The sequence below is a fragment of the Thunnus maccoyii genome, chromosome 18 (assembly GCF_910596095.1).
Source record: "Thunnus maccoyii chromosome 18, fThuMac1.1, whole genome shotgun sequence".
NCBI classification, from domain to species: Eukaryota; Metazoa; Chordata; class Actinopteri; order Scombriformes; family Scombridae; genus Thunnus; species Thunnus maccoyii.
This window is the reverse complement of record NC_056550.1, coordinates 15,215,781-15,226,960: the sequence shown is the minus strand read 5'-3', so window position 1 is coordinate 15,226,960 and position 11,180 is coordinate 15,215,781. Positions and strand designations below refer to the sequence as shown.

The 11,180-nt window shown below is 35.1% G+C and overlaps 1 protein-coding gene across 1 annotated transcript; it reads left to right on the top strand.

Moving 5' to 3' along the window:
* The first annotated feature begins 43 nt into the window (after positions 1-43).
* LOC121884838 (nuclear GTPase SLIP-GC-like) lies at positions 44-10,987 on the top strand. Its single transcript, XM_042393870.1, has 24 exons — positions 44-177; positions 1,526-1,607; positions 1,950-2,065; positions 2,294-2,341; positions 2,464-2,493; positions 2,724-2,757; positions 2,936-3,025; positions 3,426-3,519; positions 4,849-5,065; positions 5,185-5,400; positions 6,193-6,399; positions 6,505-6,680; positions 6,944-7,037; positions 7,122-7,209; positions 7,401-7,522; positions 7,919-8,092; positions 8,196-8,350; positions 8,520-8,637; positions 8,865-8,973; positions 9,067-9,200; positions 9,433-9,514; positions 9,651-9,732; positions 9,821-9,885; positions 10,023-10,987. Exons 2-23 carry the CDS (start codon positions 1,541-1,543, stop codon positions 9,861-9,863), a joined length of 2,496 nt encoding a protein of 831 aa, XP_042249804.1. The 5' UTR covers positions 44-177; positions 1,526-1,540; the 3' UTR covers positions 9,864-9,885; positions 10,023-10,987.
* Positions 10,988-11,180: the final 193 nt, after the last annotated feature.

The window sequence follows — 11,180 nt, the reverse complement described above, 5'->3', positions numbered from 1 at the left end:
ACTCAGAGGACGTCCTTACCATACTTACACTACTTTGGGCACAAACTGTTCTTGGTATACCTGTTCTGAGGGTACAGAGGGGAGTGTGCTGGCAAGAGGTGGAGACAATATAAAAGAAAGAGCTCCAGGTACAGCAAGCAGAGTCATGTCAGTGCATTAAAGAGGAACAGACGAAATGTAAGTATACTAACTTTATGCATTATCTTCACAACTGAATTTATTACAGAGAGACTGTAGTTAAACATAATGTGTAGAAGCCTACTTTCTATTTTGTCACTATTTTGTATTATTAATCTAATCAATAACATGCTTTTGATTTAAGTGCAACACTCCATGATTTAACTTTGGTGTAACCGACATAAAACTGAAAGCCATACTTAAATCTGAACAGTATAAGTAGACTTAAAATGTGAGTGTCGACCCGCCCATTACTAGTGAGTGTCTTTCCTTGTTCTCATCATGTACCCCTAACCCTCGACTCCAAACCCTCGCACTCCTGCTTGCCTAGTGTGATTTTATTACTTTTAAAAACTAATTATATTGTGTATGATTTTAGTTTAAGTTTTTAACCCGCAATGTCTGTAAAACCTTTCTGTCTTGTATCGCAAAACTGAAAGGTTTTTGAGCGGAAGGCAGTGGTTGACAGTAAAAGGATGCTAAACTAAACATAACGTAAATCTCTTTTCTTTTAACCTTGTGGAGTGGAAATTTGATTTCATAACAGTCAAACAAGTTCAGATAAAGAGCAAGAGCAGGCTTGTTGTCATTTTAATTGAGGGGGAGTAGGTACTGCTCCCAAATGAATTGGGTTTATACGGCTCATTATAAAACTTTACTGCCTACATGTAGCATTGAAGTCCAAACTGCATTTGTGACCAACTTTTACAATGTTTACAGTAAGACACAAAACTGAGAAAAGAGAGCAGCTACAGAACAGAGGTGTTAAGCTGTCATTAGTTTGTGTTTGTGGTTTGTAGAGTTCCGCCCACAGCTGTTGGATTCGTGATATAAGTTCTTGAGTCCACGCCCAACATTTATGACGCAAATATGATTTCAGAGTAATCGAAACTACACAATGCCTGCATAAGTTTCTGTTCTAGTTTGAGTCTGCCATAATCAGTTTCATTCAAGATTCAAGAAGTTTATTATCACTTGCACAGTAAACATGGATGGTTATACCGTACAATGAAATTCTTACTTTGCTAGTCCATCCTTTCACGCATAAAAAATTAAATTAAATTTAGATTTTAAAATTAAAATCACAAACAAAGTATATAAGTTATATATAAGTTACATGTACAGTACAGTATTGCACAGCACAGTACTGTGCGAAAAAGAAATAATTCTGATGTGAAAGCAGGTCATAAAAATATACTGTGCATTATTGCAAATAACAGTGTGAATACTGGTCATAAAAATGACCACTTCCTTTCCTTCAGTTGCATGTTATTGATCATAACTGTCTCAAATAATGTCAAGCAGTAATGACTGATTAAAGCATTATAATTATTTATTTACCTTTCAGTTGCTGTTCTCAGACATGGATGACTTTGTTTGTAACAAATTGACTGAATGGGGTCTCAGTGAGTGGATAGATCGATTTAAAGGTAAAGTATAACCCTGCTTCTTTGGTATGAGCTACCAATACTGAAAAATCAAAATACCTACCACAGACAGAAAATACTGCAAAATTGTTCTACTGTACACAACTGACATATTAAGTTAGCACAATGAGGGTCTCAGTGCAAGCAGCACAAGTCAAGATTTGAATGTGACTGAAGATGAAGTTAAAATACTGAAAAAATATAATACAACAACACTAGTAGCTCTGATAGGCTCTATTTCTATCAAAAATAAAAAATGTATATCTGTGGACACACATATTTCAATAAAATAGATATCTGCATTTCTGGATGATAAAGATTCAACTGAATAATTTTTAATTACAGATGAAGAAATTGACGAGGAAATTCTTCTTCACTGTCTTGATGATCAAGAAATTGCTAACTTGATTCCAAAAACGGGACCAAGGTCAAAATTCAAGAAGAGACTCAAGTTGTTGAGGGTAATGTTCTGCACTGTGAAAATACTTTACACAAATGTATTTGATCTCATAATTCTCATTAGTGAAGATTCACAGTATTATAATGTACAGGAGCATTGACCTGTGTTAAAAGTTTTGATGATGTGTACATATAGATTTAAAATATCTCACTGACAATCATTGCATTCATTAGGAATTTATGAACGCTCTTTACAATTATGGATTTTAAACTAGTTTCTTTGTCACCAGGCAGAGCAAAACACAACGAATCTGGAAACAGAGAGTGATTCTACTCAAGTAAGTTGAGTATAGTATTGTGATTTTTATTTTGCTGTCCAGTTTTACAGTTTCATACAATTATGTATAATATGCCATTTACTGTATTACAATCATACATATTCTATTTTAAATGTCATCAGGAGCATGAAGAAGCAGCTGACTCTGATCAGGTAAAGATGGCACTGAATTTCACAAGAATCTAATCAGGGAATGTGCCTCTCTTCTTCATGCATATGCATTTAAGGCACTTTATTTGGATCACTATGTTTTTGACTGAAGAAAAGTGGGCTCTCCATGGGATCATTTGTTTTTGTAGGGTGGTTGTGCCAGATTAGATGCAAACATAACTGCAAATCTCAGTATGTGAATTGTAAAGATGTGTTTTCATGTTCATCTGCAGGTTTTGCCCTCCACCAGTAACACAACTGATAATGGTGAGAGACACAGTATCTAATTAAATACCTGTTGTGTTCATTGATGTTTTCAATGGATGCCTGAAAGGCAGTAATATTTTGCTTTACCAAACAACTACACTGAAACCAAGTTTTAATAATCGAGAGGAACACGTAACAAACTCTCTGGTTTCTGTTTCAATATAAAAAATCTAATTAGGGAAGAGAAAGATGGCCCCTCAGTGTGATTCAAGCAAATGGCAATCACCAGCTAAACGGCGTTGTGACACTGCACTGGGATCATATTCAGGTATTTATATTGCTTACTAAACAATAACAACTTACTTTAGGTTAAAAACCTTTATGTATTGAAATTTCCTAGAAGCCTATAGCACATTTCATTTGCTATACTTTATCTTATCTATGTTACACATACATACATTACAGTAGTTACACATGTATAGTATATATATCTCAGAAGTTATATATTCAAGCAAATGTCTTAACAATGATATTTAAACCCAGCTATCCTTTTATTCTTTGGTAAGGGCCTTGGTATAAACTGATGATACACTCTTAGGGACCCTAAATTGTACTACATGTTCTTTTCCTTCATTTTTGTATATCAAGACACCTCACTGTTCATTACCACTCAATGGATACACTGGCGCATGATTCCTGCTCACTTAATCTTTATTTTTTTCTGACAGAACGCATCATATTGTCTGATGTGAAAAACATCATGACATGTGTTCACAATAGACTATGTCTAGAAGACAACACAAGGCTCAACGCTTTCCTGAAGTAAGTATTAAATAACATATTCTATGTTGTATGGGCCTGGTTCCACCGCTGGCCAGGTCTCATTCAGCTTTGGTCTGTCTTGGAAACTTTTCACATCCTTTTTCAATCACAGACTCATCTTAAATCCACATAACACAAAATATATAGTTTGTCATTCATACTTTAAATCTAACTGTCATGTTATGTTAATTTATGCGAATACGTAGAAATTTTGCATCATTTTAATCAAGACCCAGATTCAGTATATAACCTAAAAAATTTGAATCATCCTCCATTTGAATCAGCTATTATTTAATGATCCTTTGTAATGTCTGTGGTCAACTATGCATTTTCTCATCTAACTGCTGTTTACTGACGTTTTTAAAATAAGTCTATTACAGTGTTTTGTGCCTTATCACTTACCACTGACAAATTTCATACATCATTGTCGTCTATATTGAAAAGTTGAATGGCCATCCTTATTGACAAGAGAAGATACACATGATACCATATTTACACAAAGCTTCACTGCCAAAGCATGCAAAATACCTAATATCTCATCTTTCATTCAAATCTAGCTTACGGGATAAAATGACAAAGATATAAAAGATAGAAGATAAAATTTTTAAGCTTATCACATCTTCCCATTATTTCAGACTGAACACACATCAAATTTTGTTTAGCTTATCATGTTTGCTACATCACTTGCTTGTGCACAAGCAAGCTCTCAAAACACGGTGAAGGTGTTTAGAGGCCCAACTTGTATGGTTCAAAATTATAACAATGACTACAGAGGAATTATTCTACTGGAAGCCATCAGCCACTGCATCCAGAAAACTTTGCAGATTTAATGGCTTTTAATAAAATTAAGCCCCCTGCTCAGACAATTTTTATTGGTCAACGATACAATTCAGTGTGTCAAAGTGTACCGAAGCTGAACTCAGCATGAAAGCACTGCAAGAATTGACTTCAGCAGCAAACAGAACTGACTTTGAAGAACAATTTTGGGAAGTGCAGAAAATGATGTCGTCCTTCAGATTGCTGCTGAATAGAAAAGTTCATATGTGTCACTCTGGAGGGCACATGGTCAAACAATGTATTTGGTCGTTTAATTTGGAGGACTTGTTGAAAAAGTCACTTCGGATCTGTTTGATGCTGGTTTGGTCATTGTCCTTCTAGAAACACAATGTCTGCCATTGTCTTGTAGCTGTAGCAGTTTGTTTACTTTGTATCTTGTTCTGTATGGTGTAACACTGACACTCTGGTAGCCTGCCTGTTACTGTCAATCAAACGTGTTTGTATATTTTCCAAATTAATGAATTAACCCATATTCAAATTATTGTACAACAGGGACAAAATCAGTTATTTGGAGACAGACAAGAGGGAGCTGATTGGTGTCTTTGGTAAAACTGGGGCTGGAAAGAGCTCCTTGATAAACGCCATCATCGAGGAGAAGAACCTTTTGCCCTCTGGAAGTGTCAGTGCATGTACCACAGTCATGATTAAGGTGGAGGCTAATATGCAGAACCAAAAGTATGAGGCTGACATTGAGTTCATTACAAAAGAGGTAAATTGAGCTAAATATGTTCACTTGCAGTTAATTAAAACATTATGTTGCTGGTTACATTACATGTTATTTAATTAAACTGAATATGTAATTAATGTCATTATAATTTCATTTTTTAGGAGTGGAAAGATGAGTTGTGGTCCTCCTCTCTTGGGAATAATGCAGATCAGGAAAGGGAAGATGATGATGATTATCGTGACATTGTTGAAAAGCTGTCAGCACTATATGGAGAAGAATGGAAAAACAAATCCCCTGAAAGCCTCATGGACAACAAATATTTCAGAGAAATCCCAGAATTTCTCAACTCCAAGAGGAAGATTTTGACATGTGAATCAGTAAGTGATTTATTTGAAGCAGTACAAGTTATTTAAAAAGAGTAAACTTGATTAATATGTCCTCAATAATTACAGACCCATATCAAATTGACCCTTCATAGGAAAATCATTAAGAAAATTGTCAATTAAATTAATTTAAATAACTGCTTTGTACCTACCTGTTTATTAAGGTTCTAAATGACATTGGCATGAACACAGAGTCAGATAATTAATATTCTTGTATTATGAAATCTCAGTCCTGTTTTTGATCTGATTGATCACTCTTTGTTGAGCTTTCTGGTAATGTCCTGAACTGCTTCAAATATGTAACCTGTAAAAACATTGTGAGAGGTCAGATGTTTTGGTGTCGTGTTGGACTCTGATCTGATTTTAGCAGTCATATTAAATCAATTATAGGGTTACTCTTTCATCATCTGAAAAATGTTGCTAGTGTAAGAGGAATCATACCCAAACAGGATCCTGAAAAGCTGATTCATGCATTCATCTCAAGCAGGTCAGGTCTACCCAAAAAAGCATCTACAGTATGCAACTAAAAGCAGCTACCAGAGTTTTATTAAAAAGAAAAAAGAAAAACTGTTTGCACCAGTTAACAGTTATTTGCTAGTCCCAATTAATTTTAAAATACTACGTGTGTACAAATCACTTATGGGGCTCTGACACAGAAGCTGCATTATGTTACTATGATACACTTACACAGTACATATATATACAGTATATTGCAATGAATATATCTCAGATAATCTTAGGCACTGTCCAAAGCTGATAATGTTTAATGTTTTATATCTATTGCAGGCCAAAGAGCTATCTGCAAAATTTGTCAAATATACAAGAAGTGACTCGAAGGAGGGAGCAGGTAAAGAAGTAAAGAGGTGGTACTGGCCACTGGTGAAGTGTGTGACTGTCAAGGTGCCTAATAATGAACTTCTTCAGCATGTCACACTTGTGGATCTTCCTGGAAACGGGGACCGAAACAAGAGCAGAGATAAAATGTGGAAAGGGGTAATTTATTCATATGCACTCCTGTTTCATGTTTTACTGTTTCTATCTGCAAAATTACAAAACACTGATTAAAAGTATGATGAATTATTCATGATTGACATTCAGATTGTTGGGAGTTGCTCTGCTGTGTGGATTGTGACTGACATTAATCGAGCAGCAGCAGAAAAAGAACCCTGGGAGATCCTGGAAAGTGCCTGTAACCTCATGGGAAATGGTGGCGAGTGTCAGCAAATTCACTTCATCTGCACAAAGTCTGATCTTATTGAAGATATGGATCATCCGTAAGTGATTTAAGATGCCAAAAGTAGTATATATATTAATAATATAACATCCAAATGCCATTTGTGTGACGTGTGTGACGGCCAGGAGCACAAGCAAATGTACACACAGTATAATGTTGTCACGGCACACACAACCTTAGTCTGTAATTCTTTCTTTTCCTGGATAGATCATCAACTATTATATTGTTGTTGCCTGTACATGTTTTCCTAATGTGTTTCAAATACTGTATGAGATCCCACTGAATACAAACTTTTTTTTATAGTTCAGCAACTGATGTGCGTGCACTCATATTGAGAAGGAACATGCAAGCCAAGGAAGAAGTCAGCAAAGAATTCAGAAAAAACGCCCAAATTAAGGTGAGTTAAATAGAATGACAGAAAATCAAACACAGAGAGTGTCTCCAACTGCAAGCCAGCCTTACAATCAACTTTATTTTTCAGAAACACTTCAGTGATGACTGTTTGAAAGTGTTCACAGTGAGCTCCAAAGAGTTTCTAAAAGAAAAATGTCTAAGGCCAGATGACACTGGTAGGTGAAGTCTCCATACATGAACACTTTGTGGATAACAGAAAATGTATCAAATACATGTTTGTTTTACTTTACTTTAACCATTTTAATTCAAACAAGAATGGCTGATTTTATTTGATCATAAAATGTGTATAGTAGTATTGATCTATAAAATTAAATGTGTGAGATGCGAACTTTCCAATTTGTTACAGAAATACCCAAACTTCAGGAATTTCTACAAGACCTCAATGACTGTCACTCAGAGACATTGAACTATGTGTCTGGAGCTTATGGGATTCTCTCTCTGATTCAAGGGGCCAGATGTAGAGAAGTGGTAAGATCAAGCAATAAAAGACTTTAATTGTCATTATTTCAGAAAATAATTATATAGCAAATAAGTGAGCTCAAGTAAAATGTGCTCAGATTCACTATAAACATGATAAAGTCATATGACAGACTTCTTAAATCTATGTGGAGTAACTATGTTTTGACGCCTATTAAACACCAAAAGGGTCTACATGTAATGTCACCCCTACAGAGATTTTAGCCATCGAGTAGTTGATTCCCTGAATTTTGCTTGCTGCAGAGAGGCTACATAACCACAGTAATTAGACGGTGGTCATCCTCAGAAACATAATATCATACATAAAAAAAGAAATAACACATACTGTCTTAAACAGTAAATATAGTTTCATTCCTTTTAATACTGAAATTTTTGTGCTTGATTCAGGGTCGCCAAAAAGCGGATGTGTGCTCAGACATTGAAGAAAAGATGAGGCAGGAACTTGATAAAGTCAGGAAACCCATGGAAGAGGCTTGTAAGGCTTTCGTAAAATGCCTTTGTGACGGGGTTGAAATATCAAAAAGTTCATGTGAAAAACTCTTGAAGTTCTTACGTCCACATGTACGTATCTGAAATATAATTACATGAAAATAACACATTTTTCACCTCATTTAAATATATGAACTGTCTTAAAAGTGTTTCTGTTTTTTCTGTTTTATTTCAGAGGGTATCAGGTCGTGGTTTTCACAGAACTCTGAAGTGTGTAGTTGAGAACAATGGCACCTACAAACCAAAAAAAGGGAAAGAAATAAACGTCAATGTGCAGTTAGCGTCATGCCTGACTGACAGCATTGATGAGAAATTCAGGAAAACCTTCCCGTAAGAAAAGACATAATGAGGACACAAAACCCTTTGTGGGCTTATTGTAGAAACTATAGAGGATGTTTACATTTTAAAAATACTAACTTATGTAATATTATAATATATACAAATTGTATTATTAAGTTAAAGTTTCATGTGTATAACAGTTTAACTCAACATGTTTCAGAAATGAAGGAAATTGTGGACCATTCAACGGGGTCATCAATGCATTTTCACTTGACACAGAGAAGCTGATTCACAAGAACAAAGATGTCAAACTGCAGCTGATATTTCTCAAGACAGAGGTAAAACATGAGAAGAGTACCATCTTATCTCAGCTGTTAACAAATATAGTTCAATGCAGATAAAAACAAATTTTATTTTAGTTGTTTAAAACTGGAGATGCCTTTTGGAAAATGAACTGCTGCTCCAAAGCTGACTCTGCATGTCGACTTTCGATTTAACACTCCTAGATGAACAGAAAAAGATGAGTTTTCTTTGTATTATCTATCTGTTATGTTCTCTCTATTAGGAGGAAAAAGTTAAGACAAAACTCCACAAAACCATCCGGGATGGTAAGAAAAAAATCTACAGCAGTCTGACAGAGACAATGGAGGAAATCATGCAAGAATGCTACACAAGTAAGAAAGAAGATCATGACATACATAACCTGACACTATTATAGAATAATGCAGAAAAATTAAGTTTGACAACAATTTTCTTTTTCATTGTAGAAGCAGCAAAATTTAGTGGACAAGACACGCTGAAAAACATGAGGGACACTGTTGAGAGGCACGTGTATGATTCAAAGAACACCATGTTTGAGCAGGCTAAAGATGCTATGTTGGCCCGGATGAGAGGACTCAAGGTGTGTCGCATTGTATAATACAAAATATGGTGATAAGAGTTAACAGTAATATTTATTTTTACTAACAGACAGAAACATACAAATATCTATGTAGCTATTTTATGACCATTTTGCCCAGTCTGAGCAGCCCTCTGAACTCACATTTAAACAGTTAGATCTCCTATGACTCAATACATTTTGCATAGAGAAAACAATACTTTGCTGTCTGACAAAGATTATGATGCTGAATTAGGAGTCCATCTTGAAGATACTGGAGGAAACTATGCAGAAATCAATTGACCTGTCACTCAAGACGGATGACTTCTCAATCCCAGGTAAAGGGAACATATCAAAATGAGAAATATACATGTAATTGTTTTAAAGTAAGTCGACAAATTTCCAATAATGGGATTAATAATACATTTGTTTTATACAATGCCTTTTTGCGGGTTTTTGTTTTTGTTTTTTTAGATTTTACAACAGAGCTTGATATGGTGAGGCTATACCACAATGATTTGAAGGGCAGCCCAGATGAAGAAACATCAGTAATTTGGTAAAACTTGTTAAAATGCTGTTTTCAAAGGACCTGCATTATGAGCTTTTCTTGTTATGAATAATGTTAACAATGTTTTTAATTAAAGCATCACAGATCCACCCGGCCCAACAGCCGCAGTACAACTGTAAGAGCTGAGATAATTGTGTGCAGGTATGTTACAGTGAAACCAATGATCCAATGTGCTCCTCACTACTCACAGTCCTCTCTTAATGTATAAATTCTTTCTAAGAAAGATGTTTAGTAATGGATGACGTGACAGCCATACCTTGCTGTTTATCTTGTTGTAGGTTTCCTTGGTGGAGAAAAACAGCACAGGCCTGATCACCCACCGAAGGTTCCTGTGGACACGCTGATGGACGACATGAGGCCTCTGGATTTGCTCTCAACCATTTGTATCAAGTTATTATCCATTTTTGCTTTGAATGTTGTTTTGATGTGAATATTTTAATTGTTTACTTAATAGTTTGAATAGCATGCAGAGACTTCTTATTTTCTTGGAAATGTGATCAGAGAGAGATGACATGCAACAAAGGTCTTTTGTCAGATTTAAACCAGGGACGCTGCGATTTATGTTGTACGTGTCTTAGCTGTAAGACCACTATGAGTCTCCAGAGACATTTTGTTTTTAAGCTTTGCCTGTTGTTGAATATATTTTCATATTTTTGTCCATGGTTTTATATCATGAGTTTAGTGTTGAGTGATCAGAATGAAAGCACTATGTTTTCAATGATTTGATGGATGTATAAATTGAACCTTGAACCTTGAATACAGTGCATACTGTAGGTTGGATTTGACATTGACTTTTTTCAAAGACTGTTCTTCGTGTTGTGTTCAAGGACAATACTAATGATTTCTATGTGTCTTCATATATGAAAAATAGAGAAAAAAGTGGCATCTTACTCATTCAGTTATTTACTATTTTTTCATTGTTTTTCATACTTTAACATAAAAGTCTGTCTGCACTGATTCTAACTAATATTTGAAATGGTGTACTTTCCAATAAATTAGTTCACTCTTGAGTGACAATGCTTCATGTTTGCTATAGAAAGCATTTCTAGATTCTCCTCTGACATCAGTTTTGATTGTAAGATTGAATACTGTACATGGTTTTACTTTTTGTATCGCAAAACAACAGAATCCGATGAATGGTCATTTTTTTGTGGAAAATTAATCTAAACCTGTGTTTTATACAAATTTGCAAAATTAGCTAATAAAATAAAATAAAAAGACATACTATGAGAATCACTCTGCTGATTGACTTGATTTTAAGATGTTGTACGTCATCTTTTAGTGAAGAATTGTCTCACTGGATCAGTGTTGTTGACTGTAGGAAGTGGATAATGAATTGGAACATCTGTTTGCCCTTTTTGTAGACTCCATTTTCCAGGGTTATCCGGGCTCATCCCAGACTGCATGAGTACTTGCAGGCTAATTTCAGTATGTAG

Coding starts and splice junctions, on each gene's coding strand:
- LOC121884838 (XM_042393870.1), top strand. CDS start 1,541: ATGGATGACTTTGTTTGTAACAAATTGACTGAATGGGGTCTCAGTGAG. Junction 1,608..1,949: donor GTGGATAGATCGATTTAAAG/GTAAAGTATAAC, acceptor TTTTAATTACAG/ATGAAGAAATTGACGAGGAA. Junction 8,093..8,195: donor TGAAGTTCTTACGTCCACAT/GTACGTATCTGA, acceptor GTTTTATTTCAG/AGGGTATCAGGTCGTGGTTT.